This window comes from Quercus robur, chromosome 10 (genome assembly GCF_932294415.1).
Source record: "Quercus robur chromosome 10, dhQueRobu3.1, whole genome shotgun sequence".
Lineage (NCBI taxonomy): Eukaryota > Viridiplantae > Streptophyta > Magnoliopsida > Fagales > Fagaceae > Quercus > Quercus robur.
This window is the reverse complement of record NC_065543.1, coordinates 28514192-28527794: the sequence shown is the minus strand read 5'-3', so window position 1 is coordinate 28527794 and position 13603 is coordinate 28514192. Positions and strand designations below refer to the sequence as shown.

Sequence of the window (13603 nt, the reverse complement as noted above, 5' to 3'; positions counted from 1 at the left end):
CAGAACCTTGAATTTCCTTTCCATGACTCCTTTTTAAGAAAAGAAAAAAAAAATGACCGTAGATGCCAATAATTGATTTCAATTCTCCAGGACAAAATGTCATCGGGCTAATGAAATCTGTTGATTTTTGGAATATATTATAATATACACAAATGCATATTGGTAATCATATTCATACAATCATCATACAAGCTGTGCAATAGAGGACTTGTAGTTGTAGAACACAGTATCTTCTAGTACCTACCCTGTACCCGAACTACTTTGCCATATTTGCCTGTTCAATGCTTGATTCATTTCATTTCAATCTTTCTGGTATGCAAACGACTTGACAACATACTCATTGCCTTTTATTTTTATATACATACATATATATATATATATATATATATATAATATAGCTTCTCTTTTAAGGCAACTTCAGTTTACCAAATAAATGTAGTATTCCATGGACGAAAATTGAAAGAGATGGCATGCGTCATTGCCTTTTTTGGTTGGTAATGGTTACCATGGCAAGATAGTCATAGCACATCCAAACGCCAAATCTTGTGCCCTAACTCAGCCGCACTACATCTACAAGTCTGCATTCAAGAAGTTTTGCATTCAATTACCATGTGGTGGACTGCTTCAAACTTAACGTAATAACGTGACATCATATAGCCTACTAGGTAGATTTATGAGAGTCATTTGGATCCGTGAGTAGATTTATGAGTCATTGCTAGCATGCATATAGACACGTTTTTGTGAGGATAAAATCAACTAGTATCAATTCAGTTGTAAATGGACAAAATATCAGGACCTAAATTTTTGTTACAGGAACAAAATAGTTGATGTTCAAATGGGCGTTAGAAGCAAGAACAGCCAGTTCTATTCTTCAATTGCACGTGTTTTCTCTATTCTAGCTAATACTTCATGATCTTGAACAAAGAACATCCTCATCTTCACGCGATCACCTTGTTTGTTCGTTGAAGCTCATCCATTAGTAGATGTGCCACAGATTTGTACCCCATCTCCCGAGCTTTGATGTCAATACAATTGTAAGTAAGTTTAGCAATAACTATGAGAAATATACTACACATTTGATAGTAGAAAATTAGACAAACCTCTGAATATTGCAATGCCAGTTGGAACCATCTTTCGCTTCCTTAGGCACAGTGAACTATCCAAAACAAACATGAAAATCTTCGATCAGTCCATAAAAAAGGCTTATTAAATGATTCTGCAAAACCATTTGGATATGATCATATTGGCTAAAATGCGATGACAGACAACAACAGATTGAGATGACTAATAATTGAAACTTGAAGGCAATTTTCATAGAGTGATTTTCGTACCTGTTACATATCCAATAAGGTTTAATTCCTTTTTCTTCCACACAATGTGGGCACATCCATTCTTTGTCCTTTCTCACCTCATCCATCTCTAAAAAAGAATTACAACATAAATGTTAAATGTAATTATTTCAAAGTCTCTCCTCTCTGCAAATACGAAGTAAATTATTTTGCAAGATCACCATAAAATTTTATAACCCCAGAGCCACCAACTTTTATTTCTTTTGCTTTTCCATCTCTTACAAAACATATTCAATCAAGTACATGTCAGTCACCTCATATCTGATGCTCCTAAGTGGAACAGAATGAGTCCACTCAGTCACAAGACATGAAACACAAAATTGGTGACTGCTTCATGTGTAAATTCAACTCATTATGATTGCATGATTTGTGGGGCTAATGTTATATCCATTGTTTTGTGGAAAAAAGGAAAGGATACTCGCTTTAGATAAAAGAGTTTCATTATAATGAACTTCTAAATTGTTTACTTTCATCTGATATATGAAACATAAATACTTCTGATGGTTTTAAATACTTCTTGACTGTTGTGGATGATTTTGCTAGATATACTTGGGTTTACCTTATTAAATATAAATTTAAAACTCAAATTTTTCTTCCTCAATTTGCAACTATGGTGAATACTCAATTCAATAGCAAAATCAAAACCATTAGGAGTGATAATGGTACTGAGTTTTACTTAAAAGATTTCTTTCACTCCAATGGCATTTTGCACCAATTATCATGTGTTGATACTTCTCAACAAAATGCAGTTGTTAAGAGGAAGCATAAACACATTCTTAATGTTGCAAGGGCTTTAAATTTTCAGTCCAAAGTTCCTTTGTATTTCTGGGGTGATTGTATCTTAACAAAAGTAGATTTAATCAACAAAATTCCCTCAAAATCTTTCGAAAATAAAAGTCCTTATAAGCTTCTTTTTAACTCTCCACCTTCCTATCATCATCTTTTGGATGCTTGTGTTTCATTTCTACCTTACCTCATAATAGGAACAAATTTGCACCTAGGGCCAGAAAGTGTGTGTTCTTAAGCTATCCCTATGGCATAAAAGGCTACAAGGTTTTGGATCTTGAATCAAATTCTGTTCACATTTCAAAAGATGCCATTTTTTATGAGCATATTTTTCCATATGTCATTTCTTCTCAACCTTCAGGTTCCTATTTTATCTACCTCAGATAATCCTACCTCTATTCTTGCCTCAGACTCATCCTTACCTCTCATTCAGCCATTAGTTACTCCTCCCTCACCTAGTATCCCCACTAAAACTAATACTAATTTCCTAGGTACCTCCACTACAATTTCTGCAGAACCTACTATTTCCACTGAGTTGATTCCTTCTAATTCAATATCTAATCCTATTCCATCTGATTCTCCCTCACCTATTCCTCCTTCATCCATCTTAAGAAGGTCTATTAGACCTCATAATCCTCTACCTTATCTTTCTGAATATTCCTGCAAGTCTGTCAGTACCAAGTCTGGTTCTGGTTTGCCATATAACATTTCAGATTGTTTGGATTACTCTCATCTTGGTCCTACTTTTCATTCTTTTGTCATGGCAGTCACCACAACTCCATCAAAACCTGTCTCTTTTAATTAGGCAGTTCAATTTTCTGAATGAAGGGCTGCCATGGACAAAGAAATTGAGGCTTTGGAGGTTAATAATACTTGGACTTTAACTCAATTACCTCTCGGTAAGTCCCCCATTGGTTATAAATGGGTATACAGAATTAAATACCTTTTAGATGGCACTATTGAAAGGTATAAGGCACATTTAATTGTTAAGGGATTCACACAGAAACTTGGTTTAGACTATTTAGAAACCTTTTCCCCAGTAGCTAAATTTGTCTCTGTCAGAATTGTTTTCTCTTTGGCTGCTGTGAAATGGTGGTTCCTCTACCAAATGGATGTCAACAATGCATTTTTGCATGGTGACTTAGTCGAGGATGTTTACATGTGCTTACCACCTGGTTTTCACAGCAAGGGGAATAATTTGGTTTGCAAATTGAACAAAAGTCTTTATGGCCTTAAATAAATTTCAAGGCAATGGTTTGAGAAATTTCCAACCACCATTCTACAGATGGGATTTGTTCGATCTAAATCTTATTATTCTTTGTTCACTCACACTCAAGGGTCTTCTTTTATAGTGTTGTAGGTCTATGTGGATGATATACTGCTCACTGGGAATAACCCTGCATGTGTTGATAGTTTAAAGAAGTTGCTTGATGACAGGTTTGAGTTGAAAGACCTTGGTTCACTAAGATATTTCTTAGGACTTGAGGTAGCCAGAATTGATGAAGGTATAAGTTTGAACCAGAGAAAATATGCCCTGGAGATTTTGAAGGACATTGGTTTCATTGGTTGTAAACCTATAAAGTTCCCTATGGAGCAGAATTTAAGGCTGTCTAAGTATGAAGGCAAGCCACTTGTAGACCCTGGTCAGTTCAGGAGGTCAATTGGAAGGTTGTTGTGCTTAACTCTAACAAGACCTGACATCACTTATGTTGTGCATAGGCTAAGTCAGTTTGTATCACAGCCAAGGGAACCTCACTTGCTTGCAGCCCACAGAGTGCTTTGGTACATAAAAGGGTCACTAGGAAAAGGAATTTTCTTCTCTAGTAACTCTGATTTGCATATTAAGTCCTTTTGTGATGCAAACTGGGCTGGATGCCTTGACATGAGAAGATCATTGACAGGTTATGCAAGTTATCTAGGAGAATCCTTGATATCATGGAGATCAAAGAAACAAAGAGTGGTCTCAAGATCCTCAGCAGAAGCTGAGTATAGAGCAATGGCTAGTGTAACATGTGAGATAACTTGGGTGTTGCAATTGCTCAAAGATTTGAAGATTGAACATCCTAAACCAGCTATGTTATTCTATGATAATCAAGCATCATTGTATATAATTGCTAATCCAGTCTTCCATGAGAGGACTAAACATATTGAAATGGATTGCCACTTGGTTTGAGACAAGATTTTGGAAGGGATTATTAAGACTTTTCATGTGGCCACAAATGCTCAAGTAGCTAATATATTTACCAAAGCTTTGGGCTTCAGCTCTTTCACAAGACTTTCTGAGTAGCTAGGATTAAAAGATATATTTGTACCAAGGCAATTGAAGGGAAATTCTTCATTTCAAGTCATTGACCTTAAGGTTCAGGAATTAAGGGGGAGTGTTGAAGTTGAAGAAGCCAACAAACGACATGCTATAGTAAACAATAGTGGCAAGTGTAAAGTAAAGAAGAAAACGGCAGGGAGTAACAAAGCCATTGCACGTGCCAGTGAAAGAAGAAAGAAGAAGTTAGTGGAGACAGCTGTCAAGCATTGATTGGTTGCATAGTTAAGAGTTTGTTAGTTAGTTATTTTAGGTGGCAAATTAGCCTTTGTTCTCGTGTATATATAGAGGGAAAATTATTAGGTACTCCCAGAGTACTATAAATGCGTACTCTCCTCTTTCGTATGAATGGTGAGTCCCACTATGAATTTAATTAGTGAGATCCACCATTTATGTAAGAGGAGAGAATACACATTTATGGTACTTCGAGAGTGCACAATAATTTCCCTATATAGAGTAGTTTGTTAATTATTTGTAACAAATTTTCATATCATTCTCTCTCAATAATCAATAAGATTTTCAGTATCTTCAAGAATCTTTTCCTTTTACACCACAAATGGCCTCCATAGTCCCCTACTACAATGAAACTCTCCCTATTTTTACTACACATGGCATTTTGGGGAAGACATAAGCATAACAACTTTTCTCTACATTTTTTTTTTTTTGTTTGGTTTCCCACTATTGTTTGGGTCAACTTACGAGCACCTCGACTAATCCCTGCTCGCGGTGGGAGCTTGCTGCTGACCGCAAGATGTTGTAGCTACCGGGACTCGAACTGAGGAGCAAACCAAGTCAAACCCAAAGCCACTTGGCCACACTTGGTGGTTACTTTTTTCTACATAAGCTCATTCATGGACCATTCTTTTACATTTACCAAAAAAGAATTGTACTTTTTTTCTTTCTTTCAAATGCCGCCTGTAGGGTGCTGCGCAAATCATCACGAAGTGAGGTTATGGTATTTTCTTGCAATCGAAAGTCTTCAGAACAAGCTATTTGGTTAGGCTAGAAGTTTGGTTGTATTCATTACAATTATGGGTTAATTCTCCACAGAACCTTGAATTTCCTTTCCATGACTCATTTTAAGAAAAAAAAAAAAAAATTGACCGTAGGTGCCAATAATTGATTTCAATTCTCCAGGACAAAATGTCATCGGGCTAATGCAATCTGATTATTTTTGGAATATATTATTACACAAATGCATATTGGTAATCATATTTATACAATCATCATACAAGCTGTGCACTAGAGGACTTGTAGTTGTAGAACATAGTATCTTCTAGTACCTCCCCTGTACCCGAACTACTTTGCCATATTTGCCTGTTCAATGCTTGATTCATTTCATTTCAATCTTTCTGGTCTGCAAACGGCTTAACAACATACTCATTGCCCTTTTTTCATTATATATATATAATATAGCTTCTCTTCTATGGCAACTTCAGTTTACCAAATAAATGTAGTATTCCATGGACAAAAATTGAAAGAGATGGCATTCATCATTGCCTTTTTTTGTTGGTAATGGTTACCATGGCAAGATAGTCATAGCAAATCCAAACGCCAAATCTTGTGCCCTAACTCAGCCGCACTACATCTACAATTCTGCATTCAAGAAGTTTTGCATTCAATTGCCAGGTGGCGGACTACTTCAACCTTAACGGGACATCATATAGCCTACTAGGTAGATTTATGAGAGTCATTTGGATCCGTGAGTAGATTTATGAGTCATTGCTAGCATGCATATAGACACGTTTTTTGTGAGGATAAAATCAACTAGTGTCAATTCAGTTGAAGATGGACAAAATACCAGGACCTAAATTTTTGTTACAGGAACAAAATAGTTGATGTTAAAACGGGCATTAGAAGCAAGAACAGCCGGTTCTATTCTTCAATTGCACGTGTTTTCTCTATTCTAGCTAATACTTTCTGATCTTGAACAAAGAACATCCTCCTCATCTTCACGCAATCACCTTGTTTGTTCGTTGAAGCTCATCCATTAGTAGATGTGCCACAGATTTGTACCCCATCTCCCGAGCTTTGATGTCAATACAATTGTAAGTAAGTTTAGCAATAACTATGAGAAATATACTACACATTTAATAGTAGAAAATTAGACAAACCTCTGAATATTGCAATGCCAGTTGGAGCCATCTTTCGCTTCCTTAGGCACAGTGAACTATCCAAAACAAACGTGAAAATCTTCAATCAGTCCATAAAAAAGGCTTATAAAATGATTCTGCAAAACCATTTGGATATGATCATATTGGCTAAAATGCGATGACAGACAGCAACAGATTGAGATGACTAATAATTGAAACTTGAAGGCAATTTTCATAGAGTGATTTTCGTACCTGTTACATATCCAATAAGGGTTAATTCCTTTTTCTTCCACACAATGTGGGCACATCCATTCTTTGTCCTTTCTCACCTCATCCATCTCTAACAAAGCATTAAAACATAAATGTTAAATGTAATTATTTCAAAGTCTTTCCTCTCTGCAAATACAAAGTAAATTATTTTGCAAGATCACCAACTTTTATTTCTTTTGCTTTCCCTCTCTTGCAAAAAATATTCAACCAAGTACAGGTCAGTCACCTCATATCTGATGCTTCTAAGTGGAACAAAATGAGTCCACTCAGTCACAAGACATGGAACACAAAATTGGTGACTGCTTCATGTGTAAATTCAACTCATTATGATTGCATGATTTGTGGGGCTAATGTTATATCCATTGTTTTGCCATTTGGGGGGGGGGGGGAGCAAAGGATACTCGCTCTAGATAAAAGAGTTTCATTTTAATGAACTTCTAAATTGTTTACTTTCATCTGATATATGAAACATTTTCCTTAATTCTTTATATTTGGGACTTACCTTCACCATACCTAACCATGAGACAGGCTCGACAGAGAACACCATTGCTAGAATGACAAGCTGAACAATCCGTCTTCCCTGATTGGAATGTGTTCCAGGAATGTCAAAGCCGTCGAATGGAATGTTTACTGTTTAGAATGCAGAAAGTGATTTCAGAAATAAAACTAACCTATGCATGGCTCATCCATATCAAGATCACTACATCTCTTGCAATCTTCTTCTCCACACAGTTTCTTTTGCCTGCAATTATGTATTTTTGGATTCACAATGACATTTAATCTCCAATAACCACTTCATTTTAGACAAAAATATATTGCAAAATTAAAACCAAGGGACACTAAATCTAAAATCAACTATGCAAAACAATTATCCTAATATTTCCAAAATGTCACAAAAAATTTTGTTAACTATGAATGACTTGCATTTTAACTCGGATGCTATTATAGTCTCCATAAAAAAGTGCACAACCAAACACATGGTCTGTGCTTTTGAAAATAAATCAATAAATTAATTTAAATTGTCAGAAAACGAAATAGTCCACAATAATGAATAAGGGAACTAATTGAGACCCTATCAAAAAATTGAGGGGGCAATTAAAATAACAGAACAAAATTGATTGAAAAAAGAGAAGTAAGATGTTTATCATGGTTATGTTAATTATATCAGAAAAATTCATCATCCATTATACAAAAAATAAACCTGCAAAAGTGGCTGCAAATTCCAAAGACGGATTCTAAATCTAACTCCATGTTATACAATAACTCCAAAATATTCCAACAAATTTTGTAACTCTAGTGACTTGTGCATTTTTGTATTTCTAACACATATTCAATTATATGTAAAAAAAAAAAAAAAAAAGTATACAATGAAACCCATGCTAATTAATTTTGAACACTAATCAAAATTGATTGATAATGGAGAGACAGAGACTATAAGGGCATAAACAAAACCTGCAGAAGTGGCAGCAAATTCCATAGACAGGGTCATAGAGACTGCCCCTTCCTTTGCTATTGCAGCGGTGGGCAGAATATTCCGGCGAAAGCTGAAGCTCCAAACCACCCAGTTTCACCAAAGGCATGTTGGCAGGCCTCCTCTCTTCACTACTAGGTGTAGTACCATAACTCTCTTCACTTTCTTCTACACTCTCCTCTGAAACACCACCTACTTTCCCAACATTCCCGTTAAGCAGTACAAAACAACCCAAATAGTTATATTACATTAACAACTCAAACTTCATTTTCTATATAACAAAGAAATCTACGCACCTTCTTTTCCTCTCAAGCGATAAGACCGGCGCAAAGAAACGCGGTTCGGCCTCTTGTTGGTGGTGGCAGTTGAAGAATGCTTTAAGCGATGATCGGAATGCTTTAAGCGAACCGAGCGACGTAATGGCGTTAGTGTGTAGTCCTTTTTACTGTGTTTTCTAAGATTGGTGGGTTTTACAGAGGAAGCGATTGAGCGGAGCTCGGAAGCAGTTTTGTGGAGTCCAAGTGAGGCCATGCGAGCCTGATTTTCCAAGATTCTTGCATTTCGGAGGTCTTCGTAATCACTTGTTCCAAGCCTTCCCATTGTTGTGGTTGGTTCAATCGAATGGGAAGATAGGCACGGATTCAGACAAAGTTCAATCGAATGAGAAGACGGTGCTGATTGGGTAATGTGGGCAAATCAAGTGTAAACTCGATTTTGATTGTGGGTTTTCTAACTTTGCAGGTTATCCTTGGGAGAATTCCCAACGGTCATGTATTTTAAATTTCAAATTTCGAAACGCTGATTGTGTGATTGGTTAATGTGTCTGATTTTATTTTTGTTAGTAAAGTTTTTTTTTTTTTTTTTTGGGGGGGGGGGGGGGGGGGAACATTTTTATTCGTTATATTTTTTTAGAAGTGTTAGCTGCACATTATTTTCACAACAAATTATAGAAGTTAACTGTTATTTGTTCTAATTTGAACATACCACTTAAATTACATTTTTTATTATTGGTTCTAATTTGAACTTACAACTTAAATTACTTTTTTTCCTATACTAGACCACCAATAACAATATGTCATTGTATAACATTTCTCTTACATTTTGGGTAAGTTTACAATTTTTTTGAGCTCTAATTTTGGTTTTTTAAATTTTCAAATTATTTTTAATGTCATCCCTATTGTCATCTCAATGATAGAAATAACTTACATAAAAAACGGAGTGCGTTACTAGCACACTAAATCCTGACATGACCATTAAAATAGTATTAAAAAAATTTATTTAACATTTAAAAATATCAAGTAAGCATTTCAAATAAAATAAATAAAACCATGACAAAAAATTTAATCAAAAGAATTTAATTAAAAAAAAAACACACAAGCTAATTTTTTAAAAAAAAAATCTTTATTTATTTTGTCAAAAGAATATAGATTACTGTTAGGATATATGTGTTTCACTTGTTAAGAACATATGTCATGATTTTATGTAATTGGCTTATCCTTTGACAAAACGCACTTTACTTGTATTTGGGTAGATTTAGAATGTTTTAAATATTTCAAGAAACCTTGTTTCAAGATCAAGTATTGAAACTTTCAAGTCTGTTCAAGAAAACAAGTTCAGAATGCAAAATCATTAAAACTCGACAGTTGGCTCGACAGTTGCATCTATCGAGCTTAAGGAAGCTGTTCTTTGTTCGGTGTGCTCGACAGCTGCTATCTGTCGAGATTTAAGATTGTCAGAATTCCAATATGATTTTCTTGGGATCCGTGAATGTGTCTTTGGGCTTTCTTTTCTCCTAACCTTAGACATATAAAAGGATCAGTTTAAGGGCCGTCGAAGTGTTCATAAGTTGCACAACCTTTGAGCAAACTCTGTTCAAGAAAATTGTGACCGGAGACGAAGTTCTTGCCTTAGTTCATCTCTTTCTCTTGAAGAAGTTGCTGTGTATGTGCACCGTAGGGTTTTGTGACCAATCATCCTCTTAATCTTCATCGTTTGAATGAACTGAAGAACTTTGCAACCAACAACCTTCTTAGTTGGTGATTGAAGTCGCGTAATAGGATCCACGCAATTGGTTAGTCATGTACTGGGAGTCGTGCATCTGAAAGGAGAACTGTCACTACAGAACAAGTCCAATTGGGTATTGGGATAAGGGTTCACCTGTAGATTGGTAAGGTACTAGGATTCCTTTACTTGTAACCGCTTGTTGTGATAATAGTGGAGTTTCGGGAGTGGTGACTTGAAAATCACCTGGTGGGGTTTTTGCCGTTAGGTTTTTCCTATTCGTAAACAAATCACCGTATTATTTATTTTCCGCTGTATATTTAGTTTATTGGTGATTTGTTTGTGCTACCACGTGTTTGCATGATAAATTGATTAATTAATAACTTGACTAATTAATCAATTAATTTCTATCACAAGGGGTCATTCAGTTTGTGGCCTATCAAGTGGTATCAGAGTAGGCACACTCTGATTAGGGTTTAATCTTTGTTATGTTGATCCATTGACCCCTGTTTGTCATGGATAGAGGACAGCCATTAATCATACCTCCTTTATTTGATGGCACTAACTATGCATATTGGAAAGTATGCATGAGAGTTTTCTTGCAGTCTTTAGATGAGAAAGTGTGGCAAGTTGTGGAGATAGGCTGGACTAAGCCTACAGAAGTGCTAGCCGATTGGGATGATGCCAAGATTAAGGCAGCAAACTTCAACAGCAGAGCATTGAATGCATTATTCAGTGCTGTCACTAATGAGGAGTTCAAGAAGATATCCTCCACTAAAACTACTAAGGAGGCTTGGACCATTCTCCAGACAACCTATGAGGGTACTAAGGTTGTCAAAGACTCAAAGCTTCAGAGGCTCACTACAAGCTTTGAAGAGATAAAGATGGAGGAGGATGAGTCTTTCGATGAGTTCTATGCCAAGCTAAAGGACATAGTGAACTCAGCCTTCAATCTTAGAGAAATCATTCCTGAACCCAAGATTGTGAGGAAAGTGCTCAGATCTCTGTCCAAGAGATTTCATGCCAAAATTACGGCAATAGAGGAATCAAAGGATATTGACAAGATTCCTCTGACTGAGCTGGTTGGAAACTTGCAAACCTACGAGCTAGGGTTGACAAGAATAGGCAAGTTAGGTAAAAGCAAGAGTATGGCACTGAAGGCCAAGAGCAGTGAAACAGATGAATCTTCTGATGATGAAGATTCCAAGATGAAGTTCTACATCACCAGGCAGTTCAAGAAGTTTATGAAGAACGCCAAGGAAAGGGTTTTAACAAGGACCGCAGGCAATCCAGTTCTTCTCAGTTAAAAGGCCAAGACAAAGGGAAGAAGGATGCTAAGGAAGGTGGTCAGTACACTGTTCCTTCAGGACCTAAGTGCTTTGGGTGTCAAGGCTTCAGTCACATGAAGCATGAGTGTCCTACATACCTCAAGAGCATTGGGAAGAGTAAGGCACTTGCTGTTATCTTAAGTGACACTGAGCCTGAGGATGATTTCGACAATGAGGATGACAGAATCTTAAATGCCTTCATGGCCACGATCAATCCTACTGATGGGATTGTTGAAGATGTGGTTGAAAAAGAGGAATTGGTGGAATCCAAATTTGAGAAGATGGATGATCAAGATGACATCCATACAGCCTATGAGAAGCTATATAAGCTTTCTAAGAAGCATGATAAATTATATAGGCTAACCACCAAGAAGCTCAGTGATGTGGAACTTAACCGTGAGGAGCTTTCCACAAAGTTTGATGAGACTAATCAGACTATTGGAGCACTGAGATTCGAGAACAATTTCTTGGCTGAGAAGACCAAGAAGCTTGAAGTGGAGCTGTTTTAAGTCAGAGCTCAATTGGAGAGGACTTCAAGCGCAAAGCTGGATGAGATGCTAAGCATTCAGAAATCTGCTTTAGATCGAACAGGTTTAGGGTATGGACTTTCTTCCTTTAATACTGCTTCTTCTAGTACTACTGTTTTTGTTCCTCCTGCTAATAATGTTAAAACTAAGAACAATGAGATTAAAACTAAATTAGCTAGTGAGAACATACACAAGGGTAAATCAATCTTAGGAGCACCCCCTAAGTTTGAAAAAGAAAGTTGTTAAAAACCCTAGGGCTAAGAAGGCTAACTCTCAAAAGCCTAAACAAAAGAAGCAGCATCTCTGTCATCATTATGGAGCTACCGGTCATACTCGACCAAATTGCTACAAGTGGCTTGCCACTCAACAGAGCAACGACATGATAGCATCTGACAACCAGAATCAGCTTCAATCCTCTCTTGCTCCCTTTGGAGATCTTCTCAAAGCCCTCATGTCCTTTCGAACTTAAACGGTTTTAATTCTCCCCCTTCACAGCCAGTTCAAGGGTTTGCTAGACGGAAAGGTTCTTCCAAGATGTAGAAGGAAAATGGCTCCAAGTGATTCTGTCACTTTTCTCTCTCTCTTCTTGTTTTTATGTGTGCATTACTTATGTATTTTGCTTTCATATTTTGAGTCAGTCTAGTTTTTATGCTTTGGTTGTTCAACATGTTTTTGTTTGGTTATTTTCTTAGTTTTTTCTTTTTTTTTCTTTTTTTTTTTTTATATAAAAATAAAAAATTGAAAAATCAGAAAATACAAAAACAATGTGTGTTTTGTGTACATTGGTACTTGTGTACCTTGGATGGTCATTGAAACAAAATCTTCTAAACTTTGTATCACTTGTAGCTTAGATGAGCATCTCTATGCACAACTAAGCAAGTGAAATTTGTGGCTCGTGTTTATGATGAGTATGATTAAGTTGTCTCTTAAACTTAACACGCATATCACTCTTTTTGACGGGAAGGACTAAAAAATCCTGAGAGAAAGGCATAAATAACCATCTCACCACTGTTGCCTGCCAATCATAATTTGACACCTATATGCTTCGGCATAGCAAAAGTGTAGTGTCAATGACATTTGTGTGCTTAGGCATAGCAAAATTAAAATATCAAATATCATTGGGTATTTCTTTTCTTTCTCTAATATGCCCATGCATGATATGCTTAAAAGAAAAATATGCAAAGAATCAAAAGCAAAAAGATCAAAAATGTTTTAAACATGATTGCAAGCATGTATTCTAGGAGATGTAGAAGTTATAGGATGTACTTCAAAGGTGATAGTCCCTATCAAGCAGTTATGATTGTGTCTGAATTAAAGTTATTTTCTCATATCTCAAATCGTCATAACATGTATACACTTATGCAATCTTGCGATGTTTTTTACACACAACACGCAATATTCTTTGCTATTCTTGATACATGTGCAGGTACAATGTGATTTGGCCATCACGAGGTTTTA

The 13603-nt window shown here is 36.2% G+C and overlaps 1 protein-coding gene across 4 annotated transcripts; it reads right to left on the bottom strand.

The window, feature by feature from the left end:
• Nucleotides 1-104: 104 nt before the first annotated feature.
• On the bottom strand, nucleotides 105-9125 carry LOC126703180 (uncharacterized). Of its 4 annotated transcripts, XM_050402110.1 has the most exons (8): nucleotides 8586-9119; nucleotides 8271-8481; nucleotides 7490-7560; nucleotides 7321-7398; nucleotides 6801-6888; nucleotides 6570-6625; nucleotides 5739-6484; nucleotides 105-240 (listed from the first exon to the last, which is right to left on the bottom strand). In XM_050402110.1, the coding sequence occupies exons 1-7, from the start codon at nucleotides 8887-8889 to the stop codon at nucleotides 6408-6410; spliced, it is 885 nt and encodes a 294-aa protein (XP_050258067.1). In that variant the 5' UTR covers nucleotides 8890-9119; the 3' UTR covers nucleotides 105-240; nucleotides 5739-6407. The 4 variants fall into 4 exon arrangements, with proteins under 4 accessions (XP_050258067.1, XP_050258066.1, XP_050258065.1 ...); XM_050402109.1 differs by lacking the exons at nucleotides 105-240; nucleotides 5739-6484; nucleotides 6570-6625; nucleotides 6801-6888 and adding exons at nucleotides 656-1015; nucleotides 1101-1156; nucleotides 1332-1419 and having other exon boundaries at nucleotides 8586-9125; XM_050402108.1 differs by lacking the exons at nucleotides 105-240; nucleotides 5739-6484; nucleotides 6570-6625 and adding exons at nucleotides 656-1015; nucleotides 1101-1156 and having other exon boundaries at nucleotides 8586-9120.
• Between the last annotated feature and the right edge of the window lie 4478 nt (nucleotides 9126-13603).